At 36.4% G+C, this 27,962-nt stretch overlaps 3 protein-coding genes and 1 long non-coding RNA gene across 4 annotated transcripts in view; 2 read left to right on the top strand and 2 right to left on the bottom strand.

Moving 5' to 3' along the window:
• Positions 1–418: 418 nt before the first annotated feature.
• Positions 419–5,256, top strand: LOC144447638 (ATP synthase F(1) complex subunit epsilon, mitochondrial-like). The gene is made up of 3 exons (XM_078137715.1): positions 419–568; positions 1,743–1,876; positions 5,012–5,256. Exons 1-3 carry the CDS (start codon positions 537–539, stop codon positions 5,020–5,022), a joined length of 177 nt encoding a protein of 58 aa, XP_077993841.1. The 5' UTR covers positions 419–536; the 3' UTR covers positions 5,023–5,256.
• Positions 5,257–7,124: 1,868 nt separating this feature from the next.
• LOC144447695 (creatinase-like) lies at positions 7,125–11,405 on the bottom strand. Its single transcript, XM_078137774.1, has 5 exons — positions 11,241–11,405; positions 9,136–9,745; positions 8,808–8,922; positions 8,159–8,406; positions 7,125–7,324 (listed from the first exon to the last, which is right to left on the bottom strand). The coding sequence occupies exons 1-5, from the start codon at positions 11,403–11,405 to the stop codon at positions 7,125–7,127; spliced, it is 1,338 nt and encodes a 445-aa protein (XP_077993900.1).
• Positions 11,406–19,491: 8,086 nt separating this feature from the next.
• LOC144447589 (uncharacterized) overlaps positions 19,492–27,962 on the bottom strand; it is a 41,528-nt gene continuing 33,057 nt past the window's right edge. Inside the window, exon 3 of the long non-coding RNA XR_013482036.1 lies at positions 19,492–21,300. This is a non-coding gene — a long non-coding RNA (uncharacterized LOC144447589). The remainder of the gene's footprint in view (positions 21,301–27,962) is intronic.
• Positions 21,772–27,962, top strand: part of LOC144447588 (cubilin-like) — a 110,036-nt gene continuing 103,845 nt past the window's right edge. The window contains exons 1-2 of the mRNA XM_078137665.1: positions 21,772–21,925; positions 22,773–22,902. Of these exons, the coding sequence (XP_077993791.1) occupies positions 21,819–21,925; positions 22,773–22,902 (237 nt within the window). The 5' untranslated portion in view covers positions 21,772–21,818. The remainder of the gene's footprint in view (positions 21,926–22,772; positions 22,903–27,962) is intronic.

The raw sequence follows: 27,962 nt of genomic DNA, 5'->3' as shown, positions 1-27,962 counted from the left end.
GACAAACACGGGTTTCCCGAAGAGTATCAAACTATACAGGGCTACCGTTTACAGGTTAAAAAAGTCATCTGTTGAACTTGATCTGTTAGGAAGCCAATATGCATTGATCAAATTCAGATATTTTTTGTTAATACGACGATCGTGTACCCTATCACTCGTATCCCTGACTCGTATCAGATGCATAGACTGTCACCTGATTCAATGAAGCAACTTTGTTTATATCACGAAACTTAAGTGGTCTTTCAAAGTGTGCACACCCTTTACGTCCATACAACTTTGTCTAAACACAACAATACTTCTATTTTACGATAACATAAAGTATACATTTGGTTCTGCAGAGGATACATATCATTTTTCTATTTCAGACTTTACAAATAAAAAGCTACAAAACGAGTTATCTTTGCTGACTTAGAGAGTCATATTTTCGCTCTGAATGCTGGGATACTGACCCAGGAAGCCATCTTGCCGGCGTGAGACATTCACGATTTCCATCCCGTTTGATATCCCTGCTAACTTTTGACTGAAATCCGTTCAAGATGGTTGCAGCATGGAGACAAGCTGGCCTTAGGTACGTGAGAAGTTCAAATCTAAATTGATATTGCGAAATGAAAAGAATATAATATCACATATCGATCTCTAGATGGGAAGCACTAACACATTCACTCGCTAGCTGTTTCCAGAACGTAAAATTCACTGAGCTGTGTAACGTGACGACTTTACGTGGTATGCGTAGTGATTGCATTGATTAAAACAGTTGCACATATATTATCTGATTTTTCTTTACAAAAATAAGTATCTAGAAATGATGGAGTCCTGAATATCCATAGGTTCAGATTGTTTAGACTACTCACCTTCGTGTATGTTGCTTATGTCTTGAAAATGGTATTTAAAATGCATGGAATACCATGGTTTCCACGACCAAAAGTAACTGGGACTTATTGAAACGGTCACGTCGTCAAAAGTGACCTGGTTTGTTGTAATTTAGATCCTTTCCACGTTCAGTTTTAAGTCTTTGTATGAGAATAGTATTATCATTGGCAAATCATGCAATCAGCGCCCTCAATGTAGAGACCGCAAAATGTACTTGAAACCTTATATAAAAATCTTACTTTTCAGACACTTCTGTGTCCAGGTCTGATGTGTACAGTATCTTACATAAGGCATGATAAAGAATCCTTTCCAACCAGTGTATTTGTTTTTAAGAAATTCTTACCTGTTCATTGTGGACCATCAGAAACTGTGATTTTTTTTAGGGGAGGTCTACGTACTGCCCAGTATTGTATGTGGATTCACAATATCCACTGTACTGTTAATGACTTGTATAATCAGATAGTAATTTGTTAACATAAGTGCAGCAATTGATCACATGATTGTCCATTCCTTGTCTGTATAATAGGACTCGGCAGGGCTCGAAATTAACAGTAGTCACAATCTCACATGCCTACAGACTACCAATTCTTGTCAGGGGGCTACCATAATTTGCAGCTGGTAGCCCACTCGGGCTACCATTGATTATGTGATGAGGATGGAAGATTTATGGTCATGATGTATTTTGATAACACACATATTTCCAATAGAGGAAATCTGTTTTCAGTTCAGGAATATGGGACTACAGGTCACGATCCTTGGGCTACCAATTTTTGAATTTCATAGCCCACTAGGACTACCAAAGAAAAAAGTTAATTTAAACCCTGCTTGGTCAGCTTTTATTCTAAGAAATCCAAATATTTTTCATCCAACAGTTACATCCAGTACTCTGCTATTTGTGCAAGGCTTCTGAGGAGGGCACTCAAACCAGAGTTTCGTGAACAGGCCTTAAAGAAGGAAGAATCCTTCAGTAAATTGAATAAATGGGTTGATGGAAAACCTGCTCCAAGTAAGTAATCTCTGTCACTAATTACTCAGTCACTAAACAGAGGTTTACAAAATATGTGATCAGGATCTTTTAAGGGGGGAGGTGTCAAATTCAAAAAAGTCGATAGATTTTTCTTATACTTTGCATACTTAAACATTGATATCTGAATATGTAAAAAATGCCAAAAAAATACTATGTCACCACCTTTGTTTTCAAGATAATTACCGTTTCTTGTATCTACACAATTTTTTTTGAGTCAAAATAGTAGATTTACAACTATTAACTACACCACAATTTTTGATAGTTAAAGATTATCCCCGGAGCACTTAATGAACTTACATTTTTTGTGTGCAATGTATAGTATGTCTAGACATATTTTTTTGTAATTTCTTTTCATTATTTCATAAAATATTATGTTATTTTATCCCCAACTGCTTTATTATTTTTTAAGAAAAACTCAAGAAAACTGCAAAAAAGATAAAAGTCTGTGATAGATTTTTTTTATATGCTGTATGTGTACAATGTATTATTCCAGCTATTTATCAATGACAAAAAAGTAGGGGGTCACCACGTCCGTTTAAATTCTAAAATTGAACTTGTAACCCCATACCCCATCTAAATTTTGACATTTTTGACAGAAATATCTTATGAAATTTTGTTGAATTTTGAAAAAAAATAAAATGAGCTTGTTTATCTTTGCTCATATGTATAATGTACCAATGCCCCTTCATAATTATACAACAAAAATCATTGTGTGTATGCTAACTTGAAAATGCCAGTAAAAAATGTGACCCCCCACCCCATTAAAATTTCAACATTTTGAACAAAAATCACGTGAAATTGTGCAGTATTGGAACTCACAGGCACCAAGGGATATTTCTATTAGTTCATATGTATGTGAAATCAACTGAACTATTCATATATGGAGTTTATTTATGTCTCCAAATGTCAAAGTGCTCATAATATTCACAAATTTGACCCCCCACCCCATCAAAATTTCAACATTTTGAACAAAAATCACGTGAAATTGTGCAGTATTGGAACTCACAGGCACCAAGGGATATTTCTATTAGTACATATGTATACTAAATGAACTGAACTAATCATATATGGAGTTTATTTCTTTCTCCAAACGCCAAACTGCTCATAATTTTCACAATTGTAACCCCCCCCCCCCTTCAAAATTTCAACATTTTGGCTAAAAATCACATGAAATTGTACAAAATTGGAACACACAGGCACCAAGGGATATATCTATCAGTACATATGTACACTAAATCAACTGAACTATTCATTTGCAGAGTTTATTTATTTCCCCAAAAGCCAAAGTGGTCATAACATTCAAAATTATAACCCCCCCCCCACACACACACACACACACACACACACACACACACCCAGCCGATCCAAATTTCAACATTTTTGGACAAAATTCACATAAAAATGCAAAATATTGGGACACATAGGCACCAAGGGATGTTTGTCAGTACATAATTATGTATGATAAATCAACACATTAGGGGCTAGGTCAATAGTTCAATGTAGGATAAACAGCTAAAAACTTTTAGTTACCCCCCCCCCCCCCCCCCAACTTAATTGGCCAAAATTGAAAATGTCCATCCAATCAAATCAATAAGTAGTAATGCTATGAATACGAAGCCATTATGTAGTTAGGAAAAACAGTTCTTTTGTTGATACTTTATTTTAGTGCTGTTCTACAGTGTCCATTTCTCAATTTGGGGAAATTTTTTAAAAGAAATAATTGCATGTTTAGGGATACAAACAGACCCATTAAAAGTAAAATCGTTTCTGTAGGATGAGAGCTAGCTATAGACAGCTAAAAAAAGTCCTACTTGCAGACGGTGTACGCTTGGAAGGGACGACCTCTGCCGTATGCAAGCAGGACTACTAGACCCCTAGCGAAACCAAACAAGTGCACACCATCGTGGGAGAGCATAATACCGACAACAGAATAAGTTTTGGAAGCCTTTTACAAAAGAGTACTGTTATCAATTTGTTATAGGGTGTTTTTAAGGCCGGTAAATGATTGCAATTTTACTGGAGTTCAGGGACTGAAGTTTCTCGATCACCGACGCTACGCTACGTGACCACTGATTACTAAGAAAGTAGCGACGGAAAACATATAAAATGCTAAATGATGTTTCAACTAATAAAATGGCAAATTTGCTTCGCAAAACATCTTCAGTGTGCGAGAGAGGTTTTTGAAAAACTGCGTAGTCCGATGATTTTATGTTTTGCTTCTATGGTACATGAGAGTTGATTGTTTACGTACATTTGAATAATGTTTTTGTTGCAATTTTTTCGCCATAGCGTAGGGAGTGTGGTTGATGATACATTTCATCAAGTCTAAAATTTATAAAACAGCTCCTCTTTAAGTCATGCATGGTAGTAAAGCTAATTTTCTTCGCAAGGACTTCTGAAACTCAGTTATACGAGATTACCTTCCGTTCACCCCCTAAATCTCCAAGAGTACGTACAGTGCTTGAAAAACATTTAACACTTCACTTCACTTCCGGGTTTATTTCGCGTTCGAATGTTGACAGGAGCGCGCGTTTCAGTCTGCGCCAAAAGTTGCGTCGTTGACGTAATTCGAATTTGACACCTCCTACCTTAAGCAGCCTAGACGGATGCCATGCATGTGTTGTTTTCGTAAGGCAAAAAAAAATAGTGTTTTCGATAACCTGACCCTAGTTTAAGCCTCTGACCCTAAATATTTTATTCCTGTTCATCTACTTAAGTTATAATCATCTTCATTTACTTCTTTTACACCTCATCAACCTCTCACAGAAGTATTGTGACCGACAAGTATCTTATCTTGGGGGCAAAGTAACTTAAAAAAGTAAAATAAAATGAAATTCTGACCTATCTACACTATTTTCTGAAATCATGTTATCGGAAACAAACGAGTTTTTTATTTTGCCTTAGGACTTCTAAGTGCATCAAAACGTGCCATGATACATGCATACAGTGAGATTCATGATATGAGTATATGATATGAGTATATCTAAGATTCTTGATTTTTATAAAAAGAAATTAATTTATAATACATTATGAATTATGAAACAGAAACAGACAATGATAGTTAGATAATTGACATTATGACCCTACTCATACTTTTTTGTTTTTATCTTTCAGAGAAACAGTGATTTTGTTTGTGTTGAATAGTGTACATGATGTATTTGGGTAGAGTGGTGCTGGTAGAAGACATGATTGCAGTGAAGATGTCTCCAAATTTAACAAAACAACCTTTGTTAGCTGGTTTGACTTAAAACAAACCTAGTAGACCAGGAGAATGTGTTTGTATTTTAGTTAAAATATGAAATGTATTTGTTATTCCATTGACACTAAATATTGTTCATTGCATATTGTATAATTAAAAAAAAGAACATTCATAATGAAAAATGTTGTGATTCCGTGTTTTTATCCATGACGAGTAAACACCTTGTGAATCAATATTAATCTTAATACCTTTTCTCTAGTGAAGGAGTTATGATGATTTAATAAACATCTGTGTCATGTGAATGTGCCCTATAAACCTGTCTTGTCTTATCCCTTAAACCACTGCGCGCACATTTATCAGTGGAATTCCACTGATGCGATGCGGTCATTCAGTTAAATTCAGCTGTAGGAGCTTTCGTGCTCATTACAGCAATAAGAAATTTTGGAAAATGACCATATATGGAAGTTATCGGTGAAGTCTCATTAGAATAGCTTCAGGCGGAGTGATATCACAACACAGTAAACAGCATAGACTGTCGACAGTTCGTGCCTTTTTTGCTACGTTTTATCTGAAACTAAAGTCATCACCTCACTCCAATCCGGAACTTGCTGATCGTGATGGGATGATATATGCAACGGCAAAGAAAGGCTAACTATCACTACATATTCTTTGTATACTCTGACCACGATACTTTTAATATTATACTGGTCTGATGTGTATATTGTTGTGTATTTCAAAGTTGATAGCTAACCAATTCCATGATTTGATACGGCATTTGCAGTGGGCTTGTTTAAACTGGAATTGTAATCTCAACAAATAATTGCCCAATCAGCTTGTTGTCACCATGGAATATTCAAATGTATGCATATGCAAATGAAATGTATGCAGATTAACACACATCTCAACTGCACATGTTAATCTGCACACATTTCATCTGTGTATCATCTGCATACATTTGAATACTCCATGGTGGTGAAAAGCTGATTTGTCAATCATGTGTTATAAGATTCTAGTTACAAGCCAAGTAAACATGCTAATCTAGTATGTGAGGCTGTGGGGAGGGGGAGGGGGCTTTAAAACTTCAAAGTCAGAATTCAAATTAATAAATCTCAAATACTCAGACTCCAACTTCCAAGTTCCAGATAGCAGTTGCAGTAGATAACATAACCATTTCAAATTAGTAGTATTACAAAAAAATTTAATATTTACCATCTGTAAGCTGTGGAAGTGACAGCAAATTGTTATTAATAATTCATTTCAAATATCCAAATAAATGACAAACTTGCTCCAACAAAATTAAAACAAACTGAATTTACTAATGTGTAGTTCGACTGACTGAACTGACATTGAGTAAACATAAGAATGGGTAGTATCTGACTGTACATCCCTGTATTCATCCACTACCTTTTTTAAACTTGGTATTAAAGTGGCCATATGGATGAAGATTGGGTATTTATTTTGGATTTTTAATTTATAAAAAATTTTTATCATGGTGTCCTGCTTGAAAAATCAATGTCAAACAAGATATACAAAGACTGGGTTTGTAACTCGTTCCATTGCAAAAAGCTAAAAAATGTATTAACAAGTTTGATATTGTACGTACAATAACAGAAGATTTCATACATTTATTAATCTTTTGTAATTGATTAATTATTACAAACAAGGACTTGGCATATGTTATTTCACGTTGATTTTTCAAGTAGGACACCATGATAAAATTGTTTTATAAATTAAAAATCCAAGCTAATACCCAATCTTCATCCATATGGCCACTTTAAAGGTCGGACTACGACAAGTAGGTACATGTTTGGACAGTATTCATCATACAATCAGTACATGTGTTAATATTGACAATTTCAAGAAATCACGAACATAGTCCCTGATCAGTTTTAGAAATTATTTTTACATTTTATTTTTATGCTTTCTGATGTTTAATGAGTGCTGAATTCGTAATATAAGTTTTATAACAACATGCTGATAAGTCCAAATAAAGTTGCTCGTGGTAATTGTTAATCTTACATTAGTGTTTTATTTTTTCAAAATATTATGTTCTGGTCCATATGGAAAGTTAGTGATATTCTCAGCACCATCTTCAGTGACAACAAGGATGTCATGTTCCCGATATCCTCCAGCTCCTTCCATTCCTTGGGGAATCATTATCATTGGTTCCATGGATACCACCATTCCCGGTTTCAATACAGTATCTACATCTTCCCTCAATTCCAACCCTTGGGAAAAGAGCACATTGAAAGAATCATGATGATTTTATACAAAGTATTAGGGTAACATTCATACTATGAATGATATACTTCTGTTTTCTAACATGACACCATGACACATTATTGCAGTTGCCTAGTGATAATAACATACCTATCAACAACAGTTGGACTGAGAACTATCTTTAATATAGAACTACCAAGTGTTATAGAGAATTACCAATGGTGTAATATAGAACTAGTAATGGTGTAATATAGAACTAACAATTATGTAATATAGAACTACCAATGGTGTAATAATAAGATGGTGTAATATAGAATGGTGTAATATAGAACCACTGATGGTGTAATATAGAACCACCAATGGTGTAATATAGAACTACCAATGGTGTAATAAAGAACCACCAATGGTATAATATAGGATCACTGATGGTGTAATATAGAACTACCAATGGTGTAATATAGAACCACCGATGGTGTAATATAGAACTACCAATGGTGTAATATAGAACTGCCAATGTTGTAATATAGAACTGCCAATGTTGTAATATAGAACTACCAATGGTGTAATATAGAACACCAATGGTGTAATATAGAACTACCAATGGTGCAATATAGAACTACCAATGGTGCAATATAGAACTGCCAATGGTGTAATATAGAATCACCAATGGTGCAATATAGAACTGCCAATGGTGTAATATAGAACTACCAATGGTGTAATATAGAAGTACCAATGGTGTAATATAGAACTACCAAGTTTACTATTGTGTTGTTCAGGATTGTTTGACCAACCACAAGTGGCAAGTGAAGACTAGTACATCTATGAAATGGCAAAGTACATACCAGCTTCACGTCCATAGTAGTGACTTAGAGTGCCAAATGAATGTCCATAGCCAAAGGTCCTAAACTTCTTTACGCCATATTTCTCATATATGTCATTCAGTTCTGCAGCTATTTCGTCACATCTGGCTCCTGGTCGAACAAGTTCCAGACCCCTGCGATGTACTTCACAGTTCACTTTCCATAACTCCAAGTGTCGCTCAGATGTTACATGCTCTATGAACATGGTGCGCTCAAGGGCCATGTAGTATCTGAAAAGTGAAATCAGAAATTTAAAACCTCTACATTCTACATGATTTTTATCAAATACCATGTGAATTTATGTTGTGGTGTAGATTCAACCACAAGGTGCTCAGGCTCATTTAGTTCTGTTTACAAGTATAAACAAAACAAAATAAACATACAAGTAAACAAACAAACAAACAAATAAATAAATAAATAAACAAGTAAACAAACAAACAAACAAACAAACACAAAATAAACTGACAAATGAGTAGATACATACATGAGTAAACGACAACAAACCAACGAACAACCAAACACTGCCCCCCCCCCCCCCCCCCCCCCCGAAATGGTCACATATGGAAATAACCGACTTATTATGGACTATGTGCGGAGAGTACATGTATATGTATAGTAAAGTATTGCTTACCCTGCGATCATTGGGAAACAATTCATAATCAGGATATCACCCTTGTTCAAACTCCTTGAAGTTGGCGGGTTGTGAGCGCCGTCGCTGTTTAGTCCCGATTGGATCCAGACCCATGCTATCAAAAGAAAGAGTTTCCAAGACATGAATTATCATGAATAGCCATACACTGATTGTGATTTGTTGCTATATGTAATACATGTACTATACTACAGACAAATAAACTTTCAAACATAAAAACACTACTTTGAATTTATTGAGCTGTGCCCAAGCAAGCATAAACGAGAGCTAAATTGGCTAGACAATTCAAAAGAAAAGATTAGATACATACTATCTCGTAACTCGGCATGTGGATAGGTCTTGGCAATTTCTCGTACCATAGCCTCGGTTCCTTTGAGTGAAACTTCGTACTCGCTGACTCCTTCACCTAAAGTTTCAACGCATGCCCATCCGCCCACATCACCAATGCGGGCTCCTTGTTTAATCAACTCGATCTCTTCCTGAGATTTTATCATTCTCATCTGCATCGTTGGTTCACCAACATCAACTAATGGCCGTGCAGGTAACACCTTCTCTAGTTTCTTAAAATTTTCCAGTGCTATGTTGTCATATTCAACACCTATCTTGCCTTTGTAGTCCTTTAAGACTTCTCCAACAGCAAAGTAGAAGTTATCCTTGTGCCAGTCTGTGTAGGCCATGTTGTCGCCAAAGGTACGACGCCAAGGTTGGCCACCATCAACATTGTTCGAAATGCTGATACTTTTATCCATCGTTATCACAAGACCATAGTGACGACCAAATGCACAATACAGGAAGTCGCTGAAATAGTTGATGTTGTGATAGGAAGTTAACACACTCGCCTCGATTCCATTGTTTTCCATATATTTACGGAGACTATTGATACGACGTTCCATTTCTTTTTCAGAAAAGGTACCTTGTACCTGTGAAACAGATATTAAGCTTAAATATTAGGCCAGAAAAGAAACCTGGTTAATGGGCAACCTAGCCCACCTTCTTTGGGTAGGGGGGGGGGGGGTAGGTTTTGCTAATTATTGGATAATAATGTATAAAACGAGCTATAATGATAGTTAAATATATGAGTTTACATAGTACTTTATTCATTCATTTATATTTTAGCTCTACGATGCAGATACAGATACAGATACAGATACAGATACAGATACAGATACAGATACAGATACAGATACAGATACAGATACAGTTACAGATACAGATACAGATACAGATACAGATACAGATACAGATACAGATACAGATACAGATACAGAATCAAACAGGGCTAACCTACACGTAAAGGTGCTCAAAGAATGCAAAATGAATCCTAAACGGTTACTTTTGTGTAACGTCACAACTGTCCAGAATCTGTCGTTATCGATACGTAAATCAATGAGTAACTCTGTGGCCGGGCCAAGAGTGACACTATTTTCGCTCAATTTCTTATTTCAGGATTTTTTTAACTATCATAAAACTTGTTTCCCTTTGTTCTTAGGCTAAAATAACCATAACAAGCCAGTGAAGTAAGTAGCACTCCATGCTAACCTTAGCTCACAATTAAACCAGGGTAGGGTTATGTTTTAGAGAAAGGAACTTGAGGGAGGGGCACTCTTTAGCGCAACGGAATCGGGCACAGGTACTCGAATCAATCTGTATGATTTTTTTTAAATGTATAGTAAATAAGCGCTCTTATTTACTATACATTTTTTTAAAACACCATACAGATTGATTCGAGTGCCTGTGAAGTCGGGGAGGGTCATGTTTTACGCAACAGACCGGGCCCGATCCCCCTGTAATTACAAAAGGCCCCCTTAGTCTAATTAAAGTCGAGAGGTGACAGAAATACCGATGCTGCCCCCCGTGCTGCCCTTGGAGTGCACCAGACCGGGCTTGATTACTGCCTACTATATCACTTTTGGACTTTACTTTGATATTCGAGTGGTCCGACTTGTATTGCTGAGACCTCCTCTACCGTGCACTGTTGAGCGAAACGCGTACACCGTCTGCAATCAGGACTAACTACTAGTAAAATCATAGACCCTGCACCAAAAGTGGGCGGAGTAGTCAAGTTCCTCTACAGTAGCATTACCATTTACACCTCCACTCACATTATAGTCAAAGTCGTTACTCTAGAAGTCCTGAGATGCATCAGATGCAATATTTAAAATGCATCCAGTCATTAACATCATGTCTTTGTTAGTCAGTCACAAAATTCTAACCAATAACACTCCCTCATAAAGTGAGTGTTTATTGGGACAGTTATGTACTGTTCAGGATGCTACTAATACACTCTTTACGTCGCTAGAGTTGGCGTTCACTGATTGGATGAACAACTTTTTGTGCTGATTAAGGGACTTTGACCAGACATGCACATTGGCATCCAGACTACGGCGGAGGGGCTATGGCTATATAAATAATTACCTTAGGTCCATTTTTCAATTCCAACACTCTTGGCATATCTGTATTAAAAGAGTGCTGCCATCTCTGTATGGACTGCACCGGAATAGCTGGTGATGCTGACCTCGTCCATATTGGCATCAATCGAGTTCTTGACCGACCAGCAAGTGAAATAACATGGCGTAACATGGTGAATAATATACTTGTATCTGGTTGGGAATGTTTTCAGACTCAAGAAATACGATGCTGTTGAGAGGAAAAGAATATAAAATATGTTAGTACGTGTACAAATAATGGAAGCAAGTGACTCTGAAAGTTGCATCACAAGTTTTGCTTGCCATTGTGCTTAGAATTGAAGCTTTCACAAACAACAAAGCCCAACAGGTCTGAGTTTGTAGTGACAATTTGTCCTCAGTGGGTGACAAACTTCTACAGACAGTGTTGGTGGTTCCTTACCTTACAATACAAATGCAAATATCATGTACATGAACTTTGATGTGTCGGCTGATTTTCATGAGTTATGTAAGAGATATGTAAATATATCTAGACGGTCGATTTTGATGTTGGAAGGAAGAGCTGACACCTTAAACAAGAAAATCGAAAACAAACGAAAATATGCAAAGAAAATAGAGGTAAATAAAGCAAAAATTGATAACAATGACACACAATCAGACCACAGTGTTTGTTAGAGTTGGTAGCTGCAGCTGGGACCTTAGGTTAATTGGTAGACTTCATCTCAGAAGCTATTTATAGAAACTATTGTGGTCTAACTTATAAGGGAGCCTTCACTAATTACAAAGGGTGGGTTGGATGAAACAAACCAGGTATCCAGTAGATCGTGTATACATCTGGTACGTACAGCCAATCCATTATACCTTTACACATACAATGACATGTAGAAAATGTCTGATGTTATTCCCAATATTATTCTTCGTTCAGCCAAGAAAAATATGAGTAACCTAAGGGCTTTGTCAGTACGAGTCGACAACCCTTAGGTCACAAGTATTTTCTGGCTGAATGAAGAAAAATATCGGAGAATAACATAATTATATCAGCGCCAGTAATATCAAAGAAAAATCGGGGAAAGTAATAGCAATCTTGAATGTTTTGACTCATATTACACAGCAGAACCAGTGACGTAGACACACGTTGTTGTGACATAGACACGCGTTGTCGTGACGTAGAACGACAAGAGTGATTATTCCATATTTGTTTTTTCCAAATGGCTCGTGCATGGTATAATAAATTATCACCACAACATCCTAGTTGAACGTTCAGTGTATGTTTGAATCATTGCTTGTTGTTGGCAACCATTGGCAGAACAACTGGTGTACGTGTCAGTGACGGGATGTACCACAAAACAACGGGAAGGTATATTGTAATATGTGACATCTTATCATTTCATTTTCTATAAAATAATTTTTCTGTCACAAGAACGTTTTTTTTGCAAAATCTTATCCACCCTTAATCAACCCCCCCCCTGTAATTATTAAAAGCCTCCTAAGATTTCGAAAGGGTACGTAAACAAGAACATGAAATGACCTTGAAAACCCCCTGTCATTCATATACACTTTACGATCACGTGGCCATGTCTTAGATCGATATCAAAGAGATATTGTGTATAGAAAAGATACACCACGATACAGCTAAAATGATGTAGGCTTGGTATTTCACTCATGCAACATCACATTTATTACACACCCTCAGACAACTTCTAATGCAAAAGAAACGATGACATAGGTGCCGTGCACAGTGGGGATGTAGAAGTAGTCAAGTTGAAAAGTTTATTAACAGTTAGAAAATAAACAATTGCATCAAGTCCATGTGCATATGTGTAATGTTTTCATTAGAAGCCTGGTTTTACATAATGGGGCTTACACCGCACTGACCTTGCAAGTGATCAACTTCATGTAAATTTCGAAGTTGGAACAGGCAAGCTGAACTCTTCCTTAAGAAGATACTAGTATCATTTCAATTTTACGTTTCAATGAATAGTTACAAATTTAAAGAAAGAAACAGACAATCTGATAGTCATATTTAGAAACTGGAAATCTTAGTCATATTTCATAAAGTTCGTCACTTTACCAGGTAGTGCCACACTACACGTGAGTTACATGTAAGTACATAATTAATGTATGCCTTACATGCTCACATGTTTCACCCTTTCTGCACTGCACTACACTGTGAGATACGACAATACATGTTATGAAAACAATCGATTATCGCGAGTAACGTGTGGTAAAATGGAAAAATGAGTGAAAATGTAAGAGCTGGTGTGAAAATTAAAACAGGGACTTGGGATTTAAAGTCATTTTTCACTTATATTTGAAAAAAAATCATATGAGCTCAGTGCACACATATATTATGAATAATCAAATTAGTATAGATACATGTATCCGCGTTGAAAACTAAGTACATGCATTTGTAAACTGAGACTGCAGTGTAAATTTGGTTTTGGTGGTGAGATACTGACTTGAAGTTTGCAAACAAGTGGAACTCTGTTTTGAAGGCAAACGGGCATGTCCATCTACCGTAGCAGGTCAAAAGTCATCTCTACCTTAAAGACATCTCTACTTAGGAAAAAAGGGGATGGCAGAACGTGGTGACCTTTTTTATTCAGCTGTCATTAACTTGTGGTTGATCTCTGAGGATATTGACATCGGGATGGAAGTTTTACAGACACAATTCGCTCGTAATTTCTGGATGGTTGCAATTGGTGTGTGGCATATCAGTATATTGATGTTTAGTATAACTTTTCATAGATACATTTTATAATGCACAATGTAGTTGTTTGATAAATGGTTCACTCCACTTCACTCTTCATGACTGCACATATACAACCAGGTTAATGGTAAATATTCAGCTGGACAGACATGCGTTGAAAATGATCAATCAACAGTCACAATAGACATGCACAAGACACTTATTTTTAGCTCTTATACAGCCACACAGCCCGCCAGAGGGGGCTATAGGAATGGCCGATGTCTGTCCGTATATGTGTTTGTACATCAGTAGTCAGCCATATCTCAGACATCCAAATCTCAGTTTCAACAAAATCTGGCACAAATGTCAATCACTATAGAGTACATATGTACACCGTGACCTTGGCCTTTATGATAAAATGTGGCCATATTTGTTATAAAGCGCACAAAGGAAAAGGAAAACAAAGGAAAATAAACTATGAAGTTTTGTATCTAGAGACACCTATAATAATAGAAGTAAGATTTCGAGTAAGACACTAAGCTTTGATCATGACCTTTATCTCCAAGGTCAAATGGAAAATTGTTTAATAACTTTGGAAGTTTTATACCTCGAGATGTCGTCCAAGAATGTGTATGCATCACACTGTTAGAAACAAGCTTAAGCTCTCTATCCAGAAACATACTTTTGATCTTGACCATCATCTCCAAAGGCCAAATTAACATTTCATCAATAACCTTGGAAACATTTTGTATACTAGTATTAACAGGGGTAACCTTTCTGATGAAATACTTACCCATGACCTTGAATATCATTTTCAAGATAAATTAATGATTTACTCCATGATACATTTGTAATTTTCCATGTATAGATACAATTCAAGTGTGTACAGCCATAGTTTTAGAGTTGAAGTTTCTGTTTAAAATGACCTTTGACCTTGGCCATAACTGTGGAAAAAGAGGGTACGTTTTATCTACGTATATATCTACATATTTGATGATCTTAGATATTGACGAGTGAACGATGTTGTCTTTCAGATGACAGCGCCACCTATGGCGAATTATAAATATTTGAATCTATTGATGTACGGCTACACATTAAAAGAAGTAGACGCAATGTGTTTGTGTTTGTTTACTCGTTAACAAAATGTAAACCCCTCTTTATTTAGTGTTGAATTCTTTGCGACAGACTAAAAAATGGTCTTGAGGGATATAAATGAAGAGCTAATGTTTTTATTGTTCATGTGCATGGCTTTGTTTAATCGATTGAAAAACCAGTCACCTTGGTTGTATCTCTGGAATTGATGGCGGTACGTGGTGTGTATAATAATGCACAGCGATTACTGTGACCACAGGGGCGTGCATTATTGCTTAGATTTCCGTTTTCTTAGGAAAATATCATACGAATCTTGCTGCTGCAAATGTATCAATCTCTATACTACTACGTATACTATAACTCTCTTTCCCTGTACAGGTAGGAATATATATTCAAAAGGTTGTTATATTTAGTCTGTAGACCTGGAAAACAACAATCTATGCAATATTACACGCCCCTGTGACTGTGACAGCATAAATGAACGAAACAAAATAAGCAAACAGATATGTAAATAAATAACGAAAGTATCCCGCAAATTGAATTGAACAGACGGTTGACCGTAACGAATGTAGAATGTGTGAAGAGCGGTCAACCGAGGATCATCAATGTAATTTATGTCAAGTAAAATATTGTTAACACCATCGTTCTATTTTGAACACCACGTATTTATACTGAATGCATAGTGTCCAATGCTTGAACGCATTAGTATGTTCAAAACATCAAAGAGAAGGTATTATAGTTACTGAAGACCGTGTTCCGAGTTTGCACTACGCTAATTATGTGAAGATAACGTAGTGAAAAAATCGGAGCACTGTCATCAGGAACTCAGACTAAAAATAAGGTGGCATGCAACGAAGATGTGTAAAAATGGAACACTTCATGAACACCAGGAATTAAACTATAGAACACCTTATTGGTGTTCAAAGTCTTACCACAAGTTTTCGATGTACCATCAAACATTGGTTTCGTCTCAGAGTTCTCTTTTACAACGAATATCAAAGTAAAGTCGAAAAGTTATGTTCCTATAGTAAGGCATTAATGAAGCCCTGTCTGTTGCGACCCTCCTCGATTCCGTTTTCTAAAAAGTGGCCCTCCCACAATTTCCTTTCTCAAAAATGTGACACCCCGGTTCAAATATATGGTGTTTTTTTAACTATGGAGTTATCAAATACGGGCTTCAAAATGATGTTACATTTCGCTACTTTTGTTTCCATATATCAACAGAGAGGGCGCCCGTCTTGTTTCTCATTCAAAACTCATAAAAACACGGGTGTTATGTATGGAGTGTTGGGGCTACAGAAGGCTTGGACCCCGGGGATTGGGACGGCGAACGGAACGACGTATCTTACAGTTTAAGACGCAGTTTGCCGTGAATATTTAACCCCAGAATTGGTGGTATTCATCTAGCTCATGAAATATTCATTTCGAGGACTCGACTCCAACATGTCTTCTTCATCCATCTCCGAACACGTGTCGGAGTCCTCGGAGTTGGAGCGCATATTTCCAGAGCTATTATTCAAAGTCATTCATAATCCATTATATTAACATATGAGTTGCAATGTGACAAAATAGTCACGTGTAAGCGAGAGTGAAATAGAACATTCTGTATTTGTATCTACATTAGAAACATTCTAATGCCATATAGCTAACTTACTGCCGTTAGTGATTTACCTTTTAATGTGAGATTACATCTGAAGCAAGAATGCAGGAAAGATGATGTAACAATAAATCTCTTTCTGGTAAGTTACTTGTCAGGATGCTGCAAGTAAGAAATATTTTTATGAGTTCCCTATGTACTATACTATTCAAAAATATCATCAAAGCCTTTAGCCCTTAAAACACCTCCTTAATACCACCAATAGCTATCTTGTGACGTCAGCGTTCTGCAGCAAGCCAGCCGGTTGCCCCTCCTCCGTTAGATGGATTTAAGGTCACAGAGCAGCAAATTTGAGGGTACGCAGCAAATACCAGCAGAGAGTTGTAGAGAATTCAGCAAGTGTGAGTGTAAGGCTGGGCCTACATCTCTAGAAAGTTCATCTACAAATACATGTAAGAAGCCGAGAGCCCTACATTACCATTGCCCTAGCGTTATCCTTCGGCATTCATCTCTGGTTACTCTATCTGTGGGGTATCTTTTGAAAAGGGTTTCCAGAGCAGTAGACCGTGTATTAATGCCTATTTATAAGGCTTTACTTTATGAAATTCCATCTTCTGTCAGTTGACATTGAACGCTATGCTTAAGGCCAACGTGGATGGCGATTTGGCGATTACTTCAACAGTTAACCAGCATCACGATGTCACATATCAGGCGATTGAGCTAGGACAATTTTCATCTTTTGTGCAGTGCTATTTCGGATTAATATTTCGAAAATCGTATTTGACAGTTTGCACATTAGTCTGGATGCCAACTGTGGTCTGTGAGTGAAGGTATAAATCGTAACGATACTGTATAGGAACTAGACTAGCACATTTATTAAAACTGTTCTTTTACCACAGGATTCTGAAAGGATCGATGTGACATTACTGACGTTGCACTAATATCGCACACACACACACACACACACACACACACACACACACACACACACACACACACACACAGAGAGAGAGTGTGTGTATGTATCGCTCCAAAGCTAAGCTTAAGAAAAAAGCTGATGGTGATGTTCAACCCTCGTTTAAATACACGTATGTATTGTTCATTCCCACTGTCTCCAATTATTTTATTTGTTTATTGAGTCGTTTCAATTTGTTTACATAGTTGATTGTATGTGGTTTTTTTTGTTTCCACGCCTATTGGTCGATAATTCAAGTAAGCTACATCATCTAAAATTGTCCAAAAAATCAGTCATTTAGATCCGCCTGCCCATATATATATATATATATATATATATATATATATATATATATATATATATATATATATATATATATATATATATATATATATATATATATATATATATATATATATATATATATATATATATATATATATATATATATATATATATACTAATTCAGTGTAAGAGATAAGTCATTAACTGAAGGAAAAGCGCTTGAATGCGATCTTCAGACGACTAAATAACGGAATTTCCGTTATTTAGTCGTATGAAGATCGCATTCAAGCGTTAAACTCTGAGTAACGGCTCCGTACCATAACTTGTTTATTTTGTATATATATATATATATATATATATATATATATATATATATATATATAGAACTCATATATATATATATATATATATATATATATATATATATATATATATATATATATATATATATATATATATATATATATATACATCACCCCTCCCCCCACAAATACATACTTTTACATGGTGATTTCCACCTACTTGCGTTGTTTCAATCTACTTGTAAATGTGAATTGTACCCTACGTCTTTACATCACCTATTGGACAAATTTTTAATTGCTTGACATTAATCAACTTTTGTTTATACACACTTACATGCAAAGCTGACACTAATACCGATCTGTATCAAACGTTTTAGTAAACTGTGCGAATAAAATGATACCGGTGAACTTACAAATCCAGGCGAATTTAATTGCCTACTCTGGCTGTTAGAACGACGTACTTGTACGTTTTATGTTGGGAAACGCCCACCTGTGGCTCTTGACTTATACAGTATCAAAATACACCCTAAGAATGTTATAGATTTCCCATTAATCTTTGGGCCAACTAAACGTGAACTATAAAATAATCGAAATTGTGGAAATCATGGTATCCAATGTGTGAACGGTATTTTTAAAGTTTGGTGTCATAAAGAGGTTTAACCGACATTTGTGTAGACTGTCGACAGTCGTTCGTGCCTTTTTGCTACGTTTCATCCAAAACAAAGTCGTCGCCTCGCTCCGTAGCACTCAATATTAATGCGTACTGATAGGAACTGCGAGCGCCGAAGGCACGAACTGTGAGTGCTGAAGGCTCGGTGACTCCGGCACTCGCTGTTGAATAAGTACGCGGTTATAAGTAAATTACTCCGGATCGGAGTGAGGTGACGACTTTAGTTTTAGATAAAACGTAGCAAAAAAGGCACGAACGACTGTCGACAGTCTAACATTTATGTAATGGTTATGGGATATTCAAGCCAATCTGATTAGAAAAATCTGATGTGGTGAATACGGCTCTATGTCTTCATTTACCTCTGTTTCATTCGTTTATGGTCAATTCGTTGTTCCAGGAGTGATGCCTTCTTCCCCTTTCTAATCGCGTTCAAATCTTAGACTGGCGCTTTAAACACCAGTCAACCAATCAGCGAGCTCTGTGGTCGCACGATATAATCTTCTTAAAACTGGCACAGACTTTACATAATGTACATTCTCTTATAAAAGTAAAACCGTTTGAATAAAAAAAACCCTCCGATTTTCACGAAACAAGTTAAAGGCTTTTCATTTTATTTAATACATACTTATAATTATCTATTATTTCAATACAATGTAATTAAATCCAATAGAATAGCTGGAGTGTAAATAGGACCACTGCGAAGAATAGAAACTTGCCGGCGGAATAGCAATCCGGTGAAAGTTTTCGAAACATATACTTTTACATGCTACATGAAAATGACTACAACATTAAACAGAAAGTATTATTTTTTTATCTGACGTCATCGTTCTTTCTCTACCACTCATCACCGAGTCTTGTCGCTTTTAATACATTTGTAAAAGTGTCATGTCAACTTGTTATTTTGGGAGATTTTTGGTAAATTTAAAATTAGTCGGGATGCTAAAGTGGTATCGAATCATCATCTCTAGTCCGGATACCAACGTGATTCGATACAGCGCCAGACTCTCAGTAAATGTAATACCCGGATGTAATGTAACATACACTTGAATACAAATCACTATTTCAATAAAGATAAAATGTTCAATGTGGACTTGTCAAAAAAGGAAGAAAAATATCTGGCCGTGTATAAAAAATCGTTAGACGGTTTTGATTTGAAAATGAAGTGTATTGGTTGTACGATATTCGTAACACTCACATGGTCAAACGTCCAGGCTTGGTCGCTCCACGGGGGTAATAAGCTTATTTATATAAAGTTCATACCATGGTCTCTCAGACCACTGAGCTAATAATATGTGTATACACTATGTTGCGTGCTCTTTTATATTGTCGGAAAGGGGATAATGCAGTGTAATGGCGACTCCCGTGTAGTTGTTTACACTTCTTTTGTACAGTGTCTTTTGTGCACTATTGTATCTGAAAACTGTTGAATGTCCTTTTCCGTTGTTATAAATACGATAGACAAGCATTCAGCTCCGGGCAAGGTTGACCAATATCGCCGTGAACACGTTTTTTAAAATCACGGAGACCTTCTCACGTCTAAACCAACTCTGACTGATTTACATGGAACTTCAAGTAGAGAAATTTTAGCATTTTAATTTTTACTGAATGCTGACAAAAAATTTGTAATTGTATAACAATACATAGACTGTATATTTCAGCATAAGCAAACGCCCTCACAAATCAACCTCTTCAACTGATAACGTTCAACTGTTCAGGAAAACGTCACTTGGTGTTTTCTTACTAGTATTTAACTCCCTTTGTAAAATTGAAATATCTTGAGTGATTGTAACTATTTTTTTTCAATTTATGCCCGAGTCAAATCATTTTAACACTTTGGTCAAAGTTGAAGTGGTTGGGACGCTTTTAATTATTTGCAACACTGTTCCGTAATCGACCAACTTTGCCAAGAATATATATATATATATTCACCAATATATATTAATTGAAAAGCTTACTCGATCGCTAGGTCGGCTCGACAAACCCATTCACGCTCCCCTGCTTCGAAGCTTCACTGTTTCTTCCCTGGGTGAAAATATTTCATCACTCGCAGCTCTTGGTCCTGTGAAATTTTCTGAATTCGCGTAAGGGTATTTCCCAGAGTAAATGGCTTATATATATAAAATATGATAGACATGTTTCCATCGTAAATCTATATTTAAATTTCTTCAAGTTTACAGTGAGGAAATACAATAAAAAATGTTTCGATTGCTTGAATATGATTTTGGGTTCCAGCCTGTATTTCCATGGAAATTAAAGTCTGTGCCCTTCCAAACGCCCAGTGGTGTAAACGATTGGTACTCCATCAAGAATGAAATTACATGTAAGATAACCTTCATTCAACTAGTGATGGTATCCTTGGAATGGAACGTTACCATAGAGACAGCCTTCATCATCGGTTCGCACCGGCCAGTGATAGTCCCGTCCTAGCACTGTACAACCCACTGCGCTACGATAATTGTCACGTCACACTGTGTTCCATGCTGAGAATTAAACAAGGGTTGCATTTCATAACATTGGCATCAAACACAGGGTTACAAACTATCTACATTTATGTAAAATACACCACCACACTATTAAACCTTACATGTAAAATCTAGTATTGTAGGCCTTATGTTCGCTTCGGTACTTTCATCCCTTGTTCCTCACATTCAACTGTCATTAATAAAAGTAAAAAAAAAATAAAAATAAAAACGAAAGTTCATGCGATAGTTGCGATTGCTCGACAGCGTTGTCGTAGAACTTTTCCCGCTTTTTCCATGTTTACTACTGACTGGATATCACAACAATCTCAGGAATGTTCGGGTCGGGAGCTCGAAGTTACTTAACATGTATGCAAATGATTAGCACACGTGACTTGCCAGTCTCCGCTATCGAATAGTCACTCGCGAACTCGCTTTTGATAAGCAGTAAAAGTGGGTGTTTACGTCTTTCATTTTACAGGTGCAATCGAGTGTCTACACTTTCTCCCACAGACTTGCTGACGAACTGAAGCGCTACAATGGCTTCTTGTAGCCTTTCCAGCGCAATTCTTGTGATGGCAGTCGTTTTCCTGACTACCGCAGCAGACACGTCGAGAAGTAAACGAGCGGCCAGTGATGACACACAGTAAGTTTCTGACTATCTCATCGTCTTATTTGTACAGGTTAGAAAAATGAAATTTGTTAGGGTGTACACGCGAGATACGCCCCCTAAGAAACCGTTCAACTTCATGTAGTCTTAAGTTCTGTCAAGACATGTAAATACAAGCGGTGAAGAATGAAAACTTTCACTGTGGCCGTCGACGTTGGCCAACATTTGATACCAAAAAGCACATTAAAACCCGTGACGTGAATTTGTGTCATTGACACATGTGAACTTGGCATGTCTCGTTCCCAAGGCGGTCCATTTCATTTTAACAACGCTTCGCTGAATTGCGATGGCATAATTATTGTACATTGTGCACTGTGTTTGTGAGATGGACAAGGCTCAGTTGGATTTGCTGTGGGGGTTTATTTGGGTATTTACAGTCAAACCGATGTGTATATATTTGGGATTACTTTTTTTGTAGTATGTAAATTGTAATTGTCGCCTTCATTTACTGACTCGCCGGGCTTGAGTAGCTGGATTTTTTTGAAACGCGCCGTGGTTATGAAGTCGGTCGCGAAGTCAATAGTGCTTGAACAAGGAATTCAGAAAAAAAAAACCCGTCATTTGATATTTATCACATTTGTTAAGTTTTACAGATCAAGGTGGCGTCAATGACAATTTGATTCATCAAGTAATTTGTGGGCGTATCAGTCAATACAAGGCCAACTGCTTCCGTATATCATACATATGATATAAGGTTAACTCTTCGGTTTCAATTCTCTTCCTGGATTACCAGTACACTAACTTATAAGCATGGCTATACATGCACTTTATAGTACGTTTCATATATTATAAACATTGCATGAAAACTTGTTCTTTCCTGTAGGCCCAAAATGATAACACAAAGTGGACATCTGATTTTCCAAACTGGAACAAATCATAACATATCATTCAAAACCGATGGCACTGGTCGAGTAGTAATTGATGATTATGATTTCATCGAAATAGCAGAAATGGTAAGAAATAATGTGTCAGTAACTTTCAATGTGGAGATTGGATATGAAAAACATATGCATGACATAGGGTAAAGTTGTTGACAACTTTACAAGTGAAAGTTCGTTGACTTGATTGGAAGTGTTGGTGTGGGGTAGAATGTTCGGACTGTAGTTATGAAAGAATTGTCATGATATGTGTGCATGTAAGTGGATTTGTTCTACCTGAACGCCCCTATTTGTTATGTAAATTACGATTGTAATTCAGAAGTTGTCTGTGGTGCCAAGAAACATTTCAAGGACAGAAAAGAGCTTAATTGCTCTTTTAAGAGGTGTTTTCATGGATAGGGAGAAACAACACATCATTTGTTTGTGGAAAGTGGAATAAGAACAAAGCTGAGTCCAATCCAAAAAGTTGAGGTATTCTGACTACTTCAATTTTATCCAGTATTTGTAATTTGAAGGCTGTTGCACCAATAATCTGTGGAAGAAAAACAACAACAAAAAACTTGAAAAGAAAAATTTATTAGTGTTACCTTTCCTGTTTACATCATTGTCTATTATACATTATTCATCTTGTTAGGCCTAAAAAAACCATTATTGGGTTCCGGTTACCTGACCACACCTAATTTTTTCACTGCCAACCATAAACTTTTTTGTATGTATTCGAGAAAAAATAAAATAAAATCATGAAAATTGTGAAGTCTCGCGAGAAATATTAGATGCAGACACAGACATCAACTTACAAAACTTAAAAGACAATATAAAACTTTTCTTCCAATCTGTAATCTTTGTACATCTGATGGGAATAAACCAATAACACAGAGATTATATGGAAAACAACAGAAAACATAACTACCTGAGTGAACTAGAAAAAAAAATCAATAAAAAGAACCAACCTACCCCACATTCTAAAATTGAGCGTAATTGGAACCACACAATTTTTTTTAGGCCATATGGTGAGTGCTATCCTAGGCAGATCAGCAATGTTGACAGGCTACATGTTTGTGAAAGAGACTGTTGATTTCATGGTTGTTAATGGGGATATTTCATCACTTTCTAACTGTTTAAAATGAAAACGCTTTGGTAGTTGTTTATCTTCCAATCCAAGAATTTGACCTCCAATGCCGCAATATGCCAATGCCCCCATCAGTCCCTCTTAATTAACACAACCACTGAAATGACTGTACGTAGCTATTTAGAAACTATAGCTTTATGTATTATAACTTTGAGTTCAATATAAAATGACATGAACTTGCTCCCAATGAGGTTAAATTTGAAACTTTTAATTTCTACATTTTGGCCCTGCACAAAGAAGCTTCCTCAGGAATCTAAAAATGAATCAAATATCAGTGGATAACAATGTAAAACAAAACAGAAGTAGTAAAACTGAAACTCAATAAAATGAAAAAAAAAAAAAAAGAAAAAAAAAAAAAAGTATAAAATGTCAGAACATGTGGATGGGGGAACGCTAAAGGGCCGAATGAAATTATATCATAAGTGGTGAAGTGAGATTAAGATATACAATGTGGAGTACACGATAAAAATAATAAATAATAACTTTATTGAAATCTTGCCCTCTCAGAGGCATCAATTTGTAACTGCAAAGACATATCAGTAAAGGAAATTAAAGTGGTTCTGAATCTTGGAGTTGGGGTGTTGTGGGGTTGGGGTTGGGGTAGGGTGGGCTTGGGGTTGGGGTAGGGTGGGCTTGGGATGGGGGTGGGGTGGGACTTCAGTCAATTATGCCATTATACTAGTGACAGGTTTTCCAATGTGGACTTTTCTGTGACTATATAATTCTAGGAAAAGTTGGTCCAGAATAAAAGAATCATCCTGTGTAGTCCTTATGGCTCCATTGATAAAAATTTAGATAACACCATAAATGTACAAACCATCTAACTAGTAATTACTTGTGTACAAACAAATATCCCCTTGGGAGAAAGAGGATTTCAAATTGTGATACCAGAGTCTGTAATCACTGTCGTGTATTAAAATGGCATATATGGAGGCTAGTCAGGGGGGATTATTTAGTTCTCAAAAGTCAGATAATCCTATCTCAAACTAAATTGTAGCTCTCCCTTGATATCCTTATTGAATTGTAAAATAGGGCTAACTGTACCATTACTCTAAGAAGGCATTTACATTTACATGTGTGGCAATGTCATATTTTATACGTTTGCAATGTTAGATGTCCTATTTACAGGGTTCGCACGGTCCTGGAAAACCCTGGAAAACCCTGGAATTCCAAACCCTCCCTGGAAAACCCTGGAAAACCCTGGAAAAATGCGCCCTACCCCTGGAAAACCCTGGAAAATGATCATGATCAATCGATCGATTGATATTGACGATCGTCATGTCTGTGCTCGTGCCACCCATTCATATGATTCTGAATCTCGTAAATGTGAAATGGCGAAAATATTCGCCACGGTGGTGAATCAAAATTCACGCCGATTAAACCCAGACAGTCAAACGATCGTTCCACGAGACACTTTGCCCCCACAGACCGTGCCTAGCGTACACTGAATGAGCGCCGCAGTGTTTGTTGCGATCTTGCGTATATTGCTACTCCATCTCCCAGTCGTCATTTCAGGGACATGATATTGTAACAATCCCGGCCAGGGGTAACAGTAGGTCTGTTAACAAGATTATCGTAACATTGTAGCGAGTATCAAAGCATCATCACCCTCGATTAGAAATTGTTACAAGTTCGGCGCACGAGTCGACATACTACAAGCTCAGACATGGTAATACTAGGGAAGTGCAGTTGAATTTCCGGGTTGTGGAAGTACGGTTGTGACTTTTATGTCGTCGATAAATGGGTATTTTTGTTACATGTTCTAAAAGAATAAACTACTGTTTTATGTAGTCGGTACAGTAACATTCGTCAATGGTCAAGTTGAGAAATCGCGATGTTCCGCAACTCGTGGCATCCGTATATAAACATCGAGACGCAAGCGATGAATGTATTCAGTTATTCATAGCTCAAAATTTCGTTACGTAAATGACGTTTTCATTCAAAATTTTGAAGAAAAAAATTATTTTAGGTGACTTATAAATCTAGTAACATCAAACCATACAATAACAAGGACAAACTTGAGTTTTTAGTTTATTTTTCTGGATATGTCTGAATTAGACTGACGAATGCTGCGACTCAATCTTACACGATCAATGCAACAGCTTGACGAAACGGCTACTTAGGACAGCGGTTTCTCCGTTAATCTTAGCGTACAAACGTGGTTTTGAAACCAACGTCTTGCAGAGTGTCGATTGTCTTTAAAATGTTTTGTAACATATTATGGGAACTGTTGATAATTTTTTCTCGTCCACATCAGACAAATAGATGTCATTCAAAAAATATACTTTAGTGTCAACACCCCTGGAAAATGGCCAAAATTCAATATAGATACCCCTGGAAAACTGACGAAAAACCCCTGGAAAGTCCTGGAATTTTGTTTTGCTTTAAGTGTACGAACCCTGTATTTAGTACTAACTTACAGTAGTAGTAGTAGTTTTAGTTCGTATTTGACAATGTCTTTGGCAATGTCTTAGTTCATATTTGTTAGGTGTCATATTGGTACTTGTATTCCACTCAAGCCAGACAGATGCTGCTGATTGCAGTCACTCTATACCATGAGAAGGTGTATGTAATCTGTTGTCACTGTCAAGTTGTTAGATACTCATACAAAACTAAGCACATTTCGTTGGCCTATTTCATAGTAGTGTTATAGAATTGTCAGTTTTCTTCTCGTCTCGTCTCGTCTCATCCTCATCTCATCTCATCTCATCTCATCTCATCTCATCTCATCTCATCTCATCTCATCTCATCTCATCTCATCTTATCATTTCAATGTTTGCTAAGGAATAGCAACCTATGTAACCATAGACCGTGGGGGAGGGGGAGGGGGATCCCTTTCATGCAGGGTCTATGATTTAACAGAGGATAAAGACTATCACAAAACTAAAACCTTTTTAATTTAGTTAGAAACCCTCATAAATAAAATGTTTAGATAATTGTATTTTACTTACGCATACAGAACAATCATTAAATATTTCGTAACCAAGTTAATGTAACAACTAAAGAATTTCCTTTGAAATTTGATTAGAATTATGTTGAAAGCAGCTTTTGATTGAGTAACTGTCAGGTATTAAAGAATGCTAAAGTACACTTTTGAGGGTTTTGCCAGAGTGACTCTCTTTATATTCATATATTAAACAATCATTATGAAATTCCATATCATATTTCATATACATATCTCATTGCGATGTGTAGTATTTCGTGTCTGCATAACCTTAGGCAAATTAAGTGAAGACTTCTGTGACAGCTATTGTGTTTATAGTAGTTTTTTTTGAGATTATAGCACTAAGGATAGGGTAGTGCAAGAACTATGTCCATGACATGTTCTAACAACCCACTGTTGTAATGCTTTGAACTATTTGACCTTTGTTCCAAGTGTTTTGGTAGTGTGACCTTGGCTACTGTGATGTCTCAACCACTTGTCAACGTTTGGAAAGAAACACATTATAAAGACATTGAAACTTGTGTGGATTTTAAATACTTACAAAGCTTGTGGATAAAAACTGTTGTAAAACATGAAAACTTAGCCTGTGGCAAACTACCATGTAGCAGTCATGAATGACATGTGGGATTTAAAATAAGATAACCTAGAGGTCCTTAATTCACCTGTGACATTTCACGACAAACATTCAGTTTTCACAGAGAATTTAGGTTTCCGTTAATTTGTGTGATTTACCGTGTAAATCAACAAGTTTCTATTCTAGTGGCAATTATCTTGATGAGGCAGAAGTAAAGGAACAGAAAGGAGGTCTTTATTCACTTCAGAGCTAATATAGTTAAATTACACTGCACCAGTTGTCAGCTTTACACATATATGCTACAGGGTTCTAAGAAAAACCCAATCGGTAACAAGAAGGATTATGTCTTGGTGTTGTTAAAAACATGAAAAAATGTACGTGTACATACAGCTATAAAAGAATACAATACAATTGTGATAAAATATATACTAAACTTAAAAGGCTTCATTAAAATTACATTATGGATTACCATTAGAGTAGACAAATTA

Source organism: Glandiceps talaboti, chromosome 16, assembly GCF_964340395.1.
Source record: "Glandiceps talaboti chromosome 16, keGlaTala1.1, whole genome shotgun sequence".
Lineage (NCBI taxonomy): Eukaryota > Metazoa > Hemichordata > Enteropneusta > Spengelidae > Glandiceps > Glandiceps talaboti.
The sequence above is the reverse complement of the archived record's forward strand: the minus strand, read 5'-3'. Positions and strand labels throughout refer to the sequence as shown.